The sequence below is a fragment of the Notothenia coriiceps genome, unplaced genomic scaffold (genome assembly GCF_000735185.1).
Source record: "Notothenia coriiceps isolate Sejong01 unplaced genomic scaffold, NC01 NC01_scaffold00015781, whole genome shotgun sequence".
In the NCBI taxonomy this organism is placed as follows: domain Eukaryota; kingdom Metazoa; phylum Chordata; class Actinopteri; order Perciformes; family Nototheniidae; genus Notothenia; species Notothenia coriiceps.
The window spans coordinates 464,521-475,694 of record NW_011348482.1 but is presented as its reverse complement, the minus strand read 5'-3'; the positions used below and the strand labels follow the sequence as shown (position 1 = coordinate 475,694).

Here is an 11,174-nt window from a genome sequence, read left to right as displayed (position 1 = left end):
TGCATAACAATTAAAACTTGAGATAATCTATAGATATTGAGTATTTGTGCCTAGAACATTGTTAGTATTATTAGTATTTGAAAAGATTATTAACAACAAAATATGGTTGTTACAAATATAATTGTTTACATGTCATAAAGATGTATGTGTAATACGTAGGTCGTGAAGAAGATGGCACTGTTTCCCACTCTCGGTTTGTTATGTTGTTGCTAGGATACCATTTGACCGGAAACGCTTATGAGTTAAACACACGCTAAAGTTCATGTCTGCACAACCGTTTACCTAAAAATGTCAGACACAGGCCTAGATCAAGATGGACAGAAACCAAAAGGCGTATTCTCCACTTTAATGGCTGATGGAGATTGGATGTACACTAAAGGGGAGTACAAAAAGGCGATACAAAGCTATACAACGGTAAGTAACGTTAGTTACTAGCTAAGTAACGTTAGCTACCTATGCAGGGTGAGTAGCCTACAACAACACTCAAGTTTATCACGGTATGGTGATAACTACAGAACATTTTAAAATTAAAATACGTTAAGGATGTCAATGCACATTTAAAATACATTTTAAGGCCAAGTGTCCAAAATAGACTCTGAAAGTACTCAACAACATTACACAAAAAAAAGAGAAGAACAACACAGTCATTCAGATATAACAAGGGTAAGAAATATAAGTGCTTTAAGGTACACGCGTTTGTGTGGTGGAAAAGGGGTATATATAAAAAGCACCATTGACCAACAATATAAATATTGTTTTGATATACAAGGTAAGTGTTTCTTTAACCTGTACACAAAGCAAATATGTGTGTTGGGAGCAACCCAAAGAAAGGCATATCCTTCTATATCCGACTCAAACCACTGCAACCCGCTCTACAACGATGGCAAGACAAGTGTAGGCTACTCAAGGGCAAAAAAGTAACATTAAGGTAACTTGAAGTCAGACACTTGCTTTCTGCATGCTTCTTAGGTAACATTAAGCTGTCTTTGGGTCTTTTCTGCTGTAACAATTTCTCTGTGGGACTAATAAAGGTATTCTGATTCTGATAAACCAATGGGCTCCTGTTATTTCTTTTAGATTAGATTATGTGAGAAGGCAACATGTGATCTTTGGAGTTTGTCCAAAACATATTTTCTCATTGAACTGTGATTTGTTATTTTTCATTGTCCTGACAAATGCAGCAATGTATAGGCAACATACTGTAGGTATAAATACACCTTTCGTTTATTTATTTAATAATTGTAACAGTTAACAGAGTAATGTCATGCATGGAAATACACTTTTATTTTTTCCTGAGAGCATCATGTAATGACTATTTGTTTGTATTGTTCTAGGCACTGACTTTAAAGCCTGATGATAAGACATGCTACGTTGGCCGATGCAAATGTTACCTGAAGATGGGGCAATCTGAAAACGCTTTGAAGGATGCAGAGGCTTCACTCAAAGAAGACAAGTCATTTTTTGAGGTAATCTAGGTGACAGAAATGTTAATGCCTGTTAAAGTTGTCTTATATTTACAGAGAGCCAACAACCCTACACCCAGTGTAAATATGAAATCAGTTATAAAAAGTGAATCTAATACACGTTTATTTTAATCTGATTTTTTTTAGGGATTATACCAGAAAGCAGAGGCCTTGTACTACATGGGGGAATTTGAATTTGGGCTGGTGTTTTACCACAGAGGACAAAAACTACGTCCACAAATACAGGAGTTCAGACTGGGTATCCAGAAAGCACAGGAGGCCATAGAAAACTCTGTTGCAAGTAAGTAATTTGAAAATAACACAAAACTGTAGTTACAAAATAACCTCAAACAAAACACATCTTCAAACAATCCTCCTCACACCTAAAAACATTCGTTCTTATCTGGCATCTTCTAGGTCCTTCCTCTGTAAAACTGGAGATAAAAGGGGACCTATCATTTTTACAAAAAGATGAGGAGGTAAGTCTTTTTTGTATTCCCCTTTTTATAACCCAGTATTTACCAGGAAAGGTGAAGGTAGAGTGGCTGTAAGTATACGTGTCCACATTTCCTAGACTGAACATGTATTGGTATGCAAAGTTCAACCCTGATGCACAATACTGTTTTCTTTCATAATGGGTAAAGAGGGCCCAACCAATAGCTGCTATTCTGAATCTGACCACGGAGAAAAAACTGCAGACAAAGAACACGCCCAAAAGTGAGAAGACAACCAAACAACTGCTTGGAGAGTTTTACAGTGATAAGAAGTATCTAGAAACCCTACTCAAAGATGAAGGTACTGGGGGGTTTGGGGGATTTGCTTACTGCTGTGATTTTGTTTCTGTACATATTTCATTTGCTGGCAGTACAGATATTGAAAATGACCAAAATTAAATTGTTTATTTTCACTTCTTTAAGACTAATATCTAAAAGTGTTGCACAATGATCTGCAGATCTGGTAAAAGGCAAGACAAAAAGTGGGGAGCGACTTCAGGACGTCATTCAGGGCTGCCTCACATACCTTGACGTTTGCACGGAGTTTTGGAACCAGGAGAGACCTATTTGTGCACAAAAAAAGGAGCGCAAGGTCAAGCAAAACAATGGTACTAAAGGGCACAGCGCACCCTCTGAGACTGTTCAGTTTCTTCTGAAGAGCCTGGATGACATTGATGCAGGTAAGTCAGGCTTCTGGCTGATTTTGTCACCCTTGGTGTTTTTTTAAGTCTGCAAAAAATGGCTTTCTGTATGTTGCTTGTCGTAGAGTTGACATCAGGAAATGCAGAAGGTAGCCTGATGAAGGCAGAAGAAGTCATGAAGGTAGTGCAGGGCTGGTCCGAGAAAGAGGTGCCTAATAAGAAAGAGGTTATTGGCAGCCTGCACAGTTGTATTGGGAATGCCTTGATCGACCTGGGAGACATGGACAAAGCTTTGGCGCATCATCAAAAAGACTTGGAGTTGGCTAAGCAGTGGTGAGAATGTACAGTTAGACACAACATAAGTGACTATATTTGACAGCAAAACATCACATTTCTAATAATGTTTTTGTGTCAACAGCAAACTCCCAGATGCAATGTCCAGGGCTCTGGACAACATTGGGCGGGTTTACGCCCAAATTGGACAGTTCGCACAAGCCATCGAGTTGTAAGCTAAACTGCAGCTGTCCTTTGCAAAGCATGTTTTTTTACCGTTATCTTGTAATCACACCTCTCAACATGCATGACTGAAGATTAGTATATTGATTATTGTATCTTTTGATGAACATTAGTTTCATTTTATTTTCTGTGTCTGTTTCAAATTCAGCTGGGAGATTAAGGTTCCCTTGGTCTGTGGTGGTTTGGAAAAGACCTGGTTGTTTCATGAGATCGGCAGGTGTTACCTGGAGCTCAATCGCCACGAAGAAGCCCGAGCCTATGGCGTCCGCTCAGTGGCTGCTGCCGATGAAATTGCTGATGAGAAATGGCAGATGAATGGCCATGTTTTGGTGGCACAAGCAGAATGTAATTATCTGTTTTTTATATAATACTATTCGACATTGTCTAATATTTATAATTTGAGAAACTGTGACATGTTATCTTATTACTCAATATTTCAATTTATATGTAATTAGTGTCAGTTGTCAATCAATGATCCATCTGATAAATCAATTCCCTTCTGTTTCTCTCAGTGAAACTTGGAAACTTTGGATCAGGTGTCTTTCACTTTGAGAGAGCTTTGACTCAGGCCAGATTGCAAGAAGATGACTCTGCCACGAATGTCATTCAGAAGGTTTCCTCTTTGTTGTCTATGCTTGTCTTCGCCATATTTTGTAGTTCCATTTAAGGAAATATTTGTTTTGCTGAAATTTATCATTCTGTTTTCAGGCCCTTGATGAAGCCAAGCAACACCTTCCACAGTGAGGATGACCATCGCAAGATGTGTGGTGCTTGAGTGTTAATTAAGCAGAAGGCATACAGAAAACACATATAATAAAATGGAAAATTGTAGAATAAAAATATATCAATAAAAGGAAACTGGCAACTGAGATATTATAATTTTCTTAAAATGCATGAATGCATTTTGATGGTCGCCTTAGAAACACATTTTTCAATAGACCTGTTTTAAGACACAATCATTTATAAGCAAGACCCAGTTTTATTTATGTAATAACTTCTTAAAGGTCACACACGTTAACCAGATCCTGGATCTCAGGGTTGTACTGTAATTCTATCACTTATTTCAGCTAACATTGAGCTCACAACGCCATAGAGTAGTGATTGTGCATACTGTTCTCTGAAGTAAAAGATATGTATATGGAGAAGTGTTGTGAAGCTCAATATCTGGCCTACATCCTTATTTTCAGTTATCTCCATATACAAAATACAGAGGGATCTTATCACACGTTTTTACATGCACACCGCTACCTGCCATCCATAAACCTTGTTTGCTCTTGATAACTTATCAGTTCCCCATACAGAGCTACTTGCTGCAGGGAACTTCCTCTTTCTGAGACAGTAAAATAGCAATTAATGTTCATTTCCTGCTTTTGATAATAGCTTACTTTTTCTATATATATATATATAGTTCTTTTTTACGAATGTGAAACAAAGTACAGTGGTACACAGTTTAATTTCAAAGGGTTTGGTAACGTCAAGTATGTTTAATTTTTTTATTTATTAAGATATAGTTCTGAGCCTGAAAATTGTGCAAGTAGCCCTAAGTAAAGATTTCCACAACCATTTTTCATGTGCACTTTGTCACTTCATTTATGTGTTACATAGCTGTGTCAATTATCTTTTGCCTATTTATTTATTAGCTTACAGACTACGTAAGGCACACACAAAATACGAGAGAACTGATAACAACAAAAAAACTAAATGATTTTTTTACACTTCATATTATTTATTTATTTTCAAACTATACAAAAAAGATTTTAAATATATGTAAATGAAAAATAGTTAAATGAATTTGGAGAAATACTACAAAGCTGTGTCAATATTTTTTTGCATATTGTTGTATTAGCTTACAGTCACACACAAAATACGAGAGAACTGATAACAACAACAAAAGTAAAGCATTTTTTACACTTCATATTATTGTTATTTTTTTCTTATTTTAAATCTTCTCCAGTGGCGTCCTTCCGGTCCTCAGGGGCGTGCCCGTAACCACGCCCAGTTGCGCGTTACCGGGAATTTCCGTTTTCCTCTTGAAGAGCGAAGCGGGTGCATGTGTGTGCCAGGGTTTGCCTTGTCATTGTATCCTGAGAGAAACGCGTGGTCAGCGGCCACCGACAGCTCCACTGCAGCCTTACCGGTAAGCTGGCATTTCAGCAAACAAAAGCCTTTCATACAGAGTGCTACTGCTCGTCCTTCATGTAATAGTTACTTAATAATTGCATAGACAGCCTGCAAAGAGTTGCTCCAATAACATACAGTGATTTGTAAACGCCAGAAAGACATGATGTTAGGACGTGGCGCTGTAGCTCGTGATGATATAGCCAGCATTACTGACTGCCAGGCTAAATTGTTTTTGTCTAGCGTGCTAGGTGCACGCCACTCCCCGCCTGGCCACATTGTGCAGTTAGTAAAAATGCAAGGATTTTCGTTTTCTCTGTGTAAAACAAATCAAATCAAAACAATATTTGAGCTCACTTGGACGCCGTCTTCGAAACTTATTTCATAAAGCAATATTCTTAATTACATTTTGTATTTAATCTAAACTTGCTACCATAATGCCTCGATGCGACATTTACTGATACTGTACCCTCCTTTTCATATCGAAAGAGATAACGTTTAATACATGTGAAAGTGTCCTTATTTTACCTTTTACTTCAGTTTACTTTCTCTTTTTGTGTATTCCCTAACTGGAAAAATACTGTTAAATGTTTGTCTTTGTTGACACATTGGGTTGCTGTGAGAGCTTCCCCTTCTGTCTCATGACACAATGTGGTTTCACACGTAGGCCTATGTTTAATCCAGTCTTTATTACCACATATTTCACTAAAATGTCAAATAACCTGGCACACGGTGGAGGTCACAATACAATGAAGTCATCATTTTTCAGCATTGCCCCGTTTTTTAAGTTCCCTTTGTCTATTTACTGTAAAGGTTATTGCGGAGGTAATTTAGCAATGGTAAGGTATAGTGTTGTTGCAGGCAGGCTTGTGTGTCTATAACACTGTCTTTGTGTTTTTAAGACATTTTAATTATAATTTGATTGAGCTGTGGTACCTAAATGTTGCCCACCACTCCTACTGTATGCCCAAGGGTATAACACCTCTACTGAACCCAAATGTGTCCACGTCTTGCACATTGAAAATGTCTAAAACGTTTATTATATTATAAAAAAATCCACCTCCTTTAACTCCCGTCTCTTTCTCAAATCATTGATATTGGGTAACTTCCTGTTTGAGACATTAAAAACCACAGTCCTTATAAAACAATTTGATTTTGGCCTCTAGAAGGGTCTGACAAAATGCAGTCGGAAGTGAAAGTATAAAAGCATATTCCCTTTTTTTTTTATTTCAGTTCAACCAATTTCAGTCAGCTTTAATTTAGAATTATGCTGTACCACAGGGCCAACGTTTCTGAAGCTTGTATCTATTTAAAAATTGTTTCCAAATTCATCATTGATCTAAATATATCATTTCTCTCTTCTCTAATTTTACATTTAAGGTACATGGTTCTGAGTTAAGTCCGACTTTAGGCTAGACATGGACACTGGAAAGAGTGTCGAGGTTTTAAATGCATCAGAAAGTCCACAGCAAGAGGACACTGACATGGAAAAAGGGATTGTGTCAAAGTTGGAGACTCCAGAAGAATTCTCAGAGCCTGAGAACCCCCCAGCTGTTGAGGAAGAGACCGAGCAGCTGGCGGTGAATGGCCATGATAAAAAAGTCATAAACTTGTCAGAAACAGAAGAGTTGATTGTGACGGAAAATGTTGTGCTGTCTGAGGAAAAAACTAAAATGGGGGACAACTTGCCCACAGAAAAATCTGAAATGGAGTCTGAGGCTAGTTTGGTGGCTGCACCAGAACTAGATGAGTCATCTGAAAAGATCTCTGAGCCACATGCAGCTCTACACGCAGAACCAGAAAACATCCAGCTCTTGCCAGAGAATGACCCAGAACCTGTGCCAGTGCAAACACCTCTGGCTGAGAGTGCCCCTAAACCAGAGCCAGAGAAATTGGCAGAATCAGTTCCACAAGCTGAACCGCAAGAGCAAACATTGCCTGAACCAACTGCGCTGCTGCCGGCAGTAGATAAGCAGTCTCCTAGCAAAGAGGAGGTAATGTCAGAACAAGTGGAAACTGAGACAGAATTGCAGATGACATTAACTAGTGGGAAAGAAGAAGTTCCAGAAGAGAGGGTTGTGGAAAAAGATATCCTAATTGAGCCTACAAAGGAAGTGGCAGAAGAAAAAGTGGCGGAGATTGTGTTGGTAGCAGGAGAAAAAGTTGCGGAGACTGTATTCGTGGCAGAGGTTGCCTCAGAGAAGCCAACAGAAGCTGTGACATTGGCTGAGGCAGCAGAGCCAACAAAGGTTGTGGAAGAAGAAAAAGCAGCTGAGACTGTGTTGGTAGCAGAAGTTTCCTCAGAAAAGCCAACAGAAGTGGTTCCATTGAAAGAAGAGGCATCTGTGAAACCTTCAGAGGCCGAGAAGGAAGTTGAACCAGAAAAATCAGTGGAGTCTGATACTCTGAAAGGAGCTGAAGCAGCAGCTGAAACCTCTGAGAAGAACGATGCTGAGGTTCAGAAGGAAGAGGATGCAGTCCCTGCATCTGGCTCCCTGGCCTTTGCCCTCCTGGAACAACAGAAAACCAAAGACTCCATGCGAACCTCTCGTACACTTGTCGTCCTCAGAGGCCTTCCAGGAAGTGGTAAAAGCTTCCTGGCGCGTGCCATAGCAGATGCCTACGAAGACCACTGCACTCTTATCACTGCTGATGACCATGGTATAAAGCCAGAAAATCCAGAATCCTCTGTCGATGGGTACAAGGCTCTGGATGAGGCTGTGGTGGCCTGCTGCACTGCAGGGACCACCTCATCTGTGCTGATAGTGGTGGATGACACCAACCACACCCAGGATCGGCTGGCTCGCATGGGGGAACTTGCCGAGCAACACCACCTTGTTAGTGTCTTTTTGGAGCCACTTACTGAATGGAGCCGAGATCCAGCTCAGCTAACTAAGAAGACCAGGCGTGGACTGGAGGAGGCCCAACTGGAGACCATGAGGGGTCCACTAGAGGAAATGTCCCTTCCTCTCTTCTTTGGCTGGTTTCTTCTCTCCTCCGTCCAGGACAAGGTCCGATGCACATCAATGGACTTCCTGAAAACTCTGGACACATTGGAGGCCTTCAAGAAACACTTGAGTGACTGTGAGTGTATCTTATGTTGTGTTAATTTATTGCAAACTATTAAGTTTTTAATATGTTTGCCATGACTAAAATGCAACCAATATCGTCTTGTGATTACAGTCACTGGGAAAGCTGAGAAGGAGGTGGATTTGGAACAATACTTTCAGGCCAAAGGAACCCTCCATTGCACTACGAAATTCTGTGACTACGGAAAAGCTCCTGGTGCCAAAGAATATGCTCAGAACACAGTAAGATCTGTCATGTTATACTTGCTTAATATGTGTATTTATTTTATTTGCAGTAAGTTACCAGATAAATATCAATTTGATGGCTTGATGTGTGCAAATATTAGTGTAAGTGAACAACTGACTTATAAAGAGATGTTTTACAATGAATAATGAATTGAGATATATATTTTCTAAACTCTTCAATTGGCATACTTATCACGCTACATCTCACATGTTAATAGCTAGCTCGTTACAAATAAACTTCCCTTTTTGAAATGTTCCGCCCCTTTACAACCCTAGTTTATAAGCTGTTAATAAGTGTTTTATTTCGTGCATTGTTAGTGCTCATTTCAAAGAGTTTTCTCATCCTATTCTTTCCTCTGCTCTTCAGGCGGTCAAAGAATTCTACGGTTCTGCATTCGAGTTGTCCCTGAGTGCCCTCTTTGTGACTCCTCGCACTGTTGGTGCCAGAGTGTCCCTCACCGAGGAGCAGCTTCTGCTGTGGCCAGCTGATCCCGAAGAGGAGGCAGGGTCCACCTCCCTGCCGCGGGGAAGCCGTGCACACATCACCCTGGGATGTGCCGAGCATGTTGAGCCAGTTCAAACGGGTCTGGATCTGCTCGAGATCCTGACCCTGCAGCAGGAGGGCCAGCAGGGGGAGCCCATCGAGGAGATGGAGCTTGGCTCGCTGACCTATTACGGCGAAGGAAGGTGGCTGCTCACCCTCAGGGAGCCGATCTGCACCCCGGCCTGCTTCTCCAGCTTCTACGGGCGCAAGGAGGTAGAGCTGACCAAAAAAGAACCAGAGAAGAAGAAGAAGCAAAAGTGCACCATACTGTAAATGGCAAACATGGGGATGTGTGGCCGGGATGACTGGTGAATTACGGTTAGGCTTACTCTGTGCAAGGTTTGTGGGTTTCAGTTATAGCCACCCTAAATCCACAAGCTGTGTGCCTTTTTTACTGTTGATTTGCACCACAACCTAAGATGCCTTTAATACAGACAGGCTTGTTGTCAACGTTTTTCGGTATCTTGTTTCACAGATCTGTTGCATTTCCTGGCTATTTGATGAGGAGGTAGCTGCAGTTTTAGACTAATGTAGTATAGCATCCCCCTACAGGTCCACAGTTATCAACAACTTAGATTTCCTCCTCGGTACATGTCTTGTCTCTCAGTATTCAGATGTTAAAAATTAGGTACTTTCATTGCATGCTTCCCAGTATTGGCATAATAGCAACTGTAAGCCTTTCTAAAAGAACCTTTGCCGCTTAGTTGTAAGTGAAAAAGATTAGCTGTCACTTCGGGACGTGTGTGTGTGTGTGTGCTGCCTATGAAATAATTGTTACAACAGCATATGGGCCAAAGTTAGCTAATTGATTAAGTGTATTAAAATGTATGTCATTAATTGAGGTCCTTCCTTGTAAAATCTTTGCACAGTGCATAGTTTAAAGGGAGAATGCTGATAAATTGTGTTTGTTTTAACAGCTTGCACTTAGTTCTTATCAAATGCTGTGAATCCAGGTTCATATTTTGCAATCTTTTCTACTGTTCAAGGCTGCATCATTGATCTGTTTTATTGTCTTTGAACAGCACTTCCATGTATTGCATTTCAATTTGTATCCTTTGTGTCTAATTGTTGAAGGACAGTTCCTACTTTGTAGCTCTTGCGAATCACTATTTTTGCACTTGTTTTGTACACTTAATAAAAAAGAACATGCTTTGCTCCAATTACGCAGTCTGTTGTATGTTCAGTACCGCTGTTTGGTTATTAACATGCAGGCTAGTTGCTGCAAGTTTATTTGCACATGGTCATTTTCTTAAAGTATCCGGCTGTAGTTAACCATATAAACCAGCAGAGGGCACCCATTCTTTGTTCAGTGTGTACTGACAAGTTGTAAAAGGTTTAACCGATGAATCTGTATTAGCTTCTGGTGCATTGTGTGCACAACTGTACTTTAAAGCTTTCATCCCATTTGTTTTACCCAATGCATTTGTGCTTAATCTCTTAGGTTATTTTTGCACCTTATTAGAGTGACTGCCACAATTGCCAAACAATGTAGGTTAAAACAAATACTGCTTTCTGTTTATACATCTTTACTTAACAGTGGGGATATACTTAGAAATTCCTGCAGTCGGCATTTGACTTGACACAAATGATTGTAAGGTATTAGAACCAACACATACTTAGCAAACACAAAATAAAAGTTATAATTTTGTGGAATGGCTTGTTATGTTTTCATTATATCATTGATCTACATTTTTTATGCACAAATCCCTTTTTAATGTTGCAGCTGGTAAAGGTGGAGCTTGTGTAACATATTTATTTCCTGATAGCTTTTGAATTTAATAGAAGGATCAATAAAGTCTTATCTCTATAATAATACGTGTTTTGGATTGCGTTTTAGTCCATACTAAAGGTATTTTGTATAGTTAGTTAGAAGTTACTTTTACAGTAATTGAGTAAATGTACTTTGTTACTTTCCAACCTTCAAAATGTCCAACAAAAATCAATTTCATTTAAATAAGTGTAAAATACAAAGAAAATGTTTTATCATGCACAAATCTCCATACATTAAATGTAAACTTGTTGCTAACCATAACTTAAAGACTGTTTTAATACTATAAGTGCCAATTAACTGAAATATGAAAACG

The 11,174-nt window shown here is 39.5% G+C and overlaps 2 protein-coding genes across 2 annotated transcripts; both read left to right on the top strand.

Annotated features, from left to right (window-relative positions):
- The first annotated feature begins 108 nt into the window (after positions 1-108).
- Positions 109-4,604, top strand: odad4 (outer dynein arm docking complex subunit 4). The gene is made up of 11 exons (XM_010775463.1): positions 109-414; positions 1,335-1,466; positions 1,611-1,764; positions 1,881-1,942; positions 2,108-2,258; positions 2,416-2,637; positions 2,724-2,931; positions 3,017-3,103; positions 3,263-3,459; positions 3,627-3,727; positions 3,823-4,604. The coding sequence occupies exons 1-11, from the start codon at positions 289-291 to the stop codon at positions 3,856-3,858; spliced, it is 1,476 nt and encodes a 491-aa protein (XP_010773765.1). The 5' UTR covers positions 109-288; the 3' UTR covers positions 3,859-4,604.
- A 539-nt stretch (positions 4,605-5,143) lies between these two features.
- On the top strand, positions 5,144-10,250 carry cnp (2'',3''-cyclic nucleotide 3'' phosphodiesterase). Its single transcript, XM_010775462.1, has 4 exons — positions 5,144-5,251; positions 6,613-8,316; positions 8,416-8,543; positions 8,914-10,250. The coding sequence occupies exons 2-4, from the start codon at positions 6,651-6,653 to the stop codon at positions 9,361-9,363; spliced, it is 2,244 nt and encodes a 747-aa protein (XP_010773764.1). The 5' UTR covers positions 5,144-5,251; positions 6,613-6,650; the 3' UTR covers positions 9,364-10,250.
- Positions 10,251-11,174: the final 924 nt, after the last annotated feature.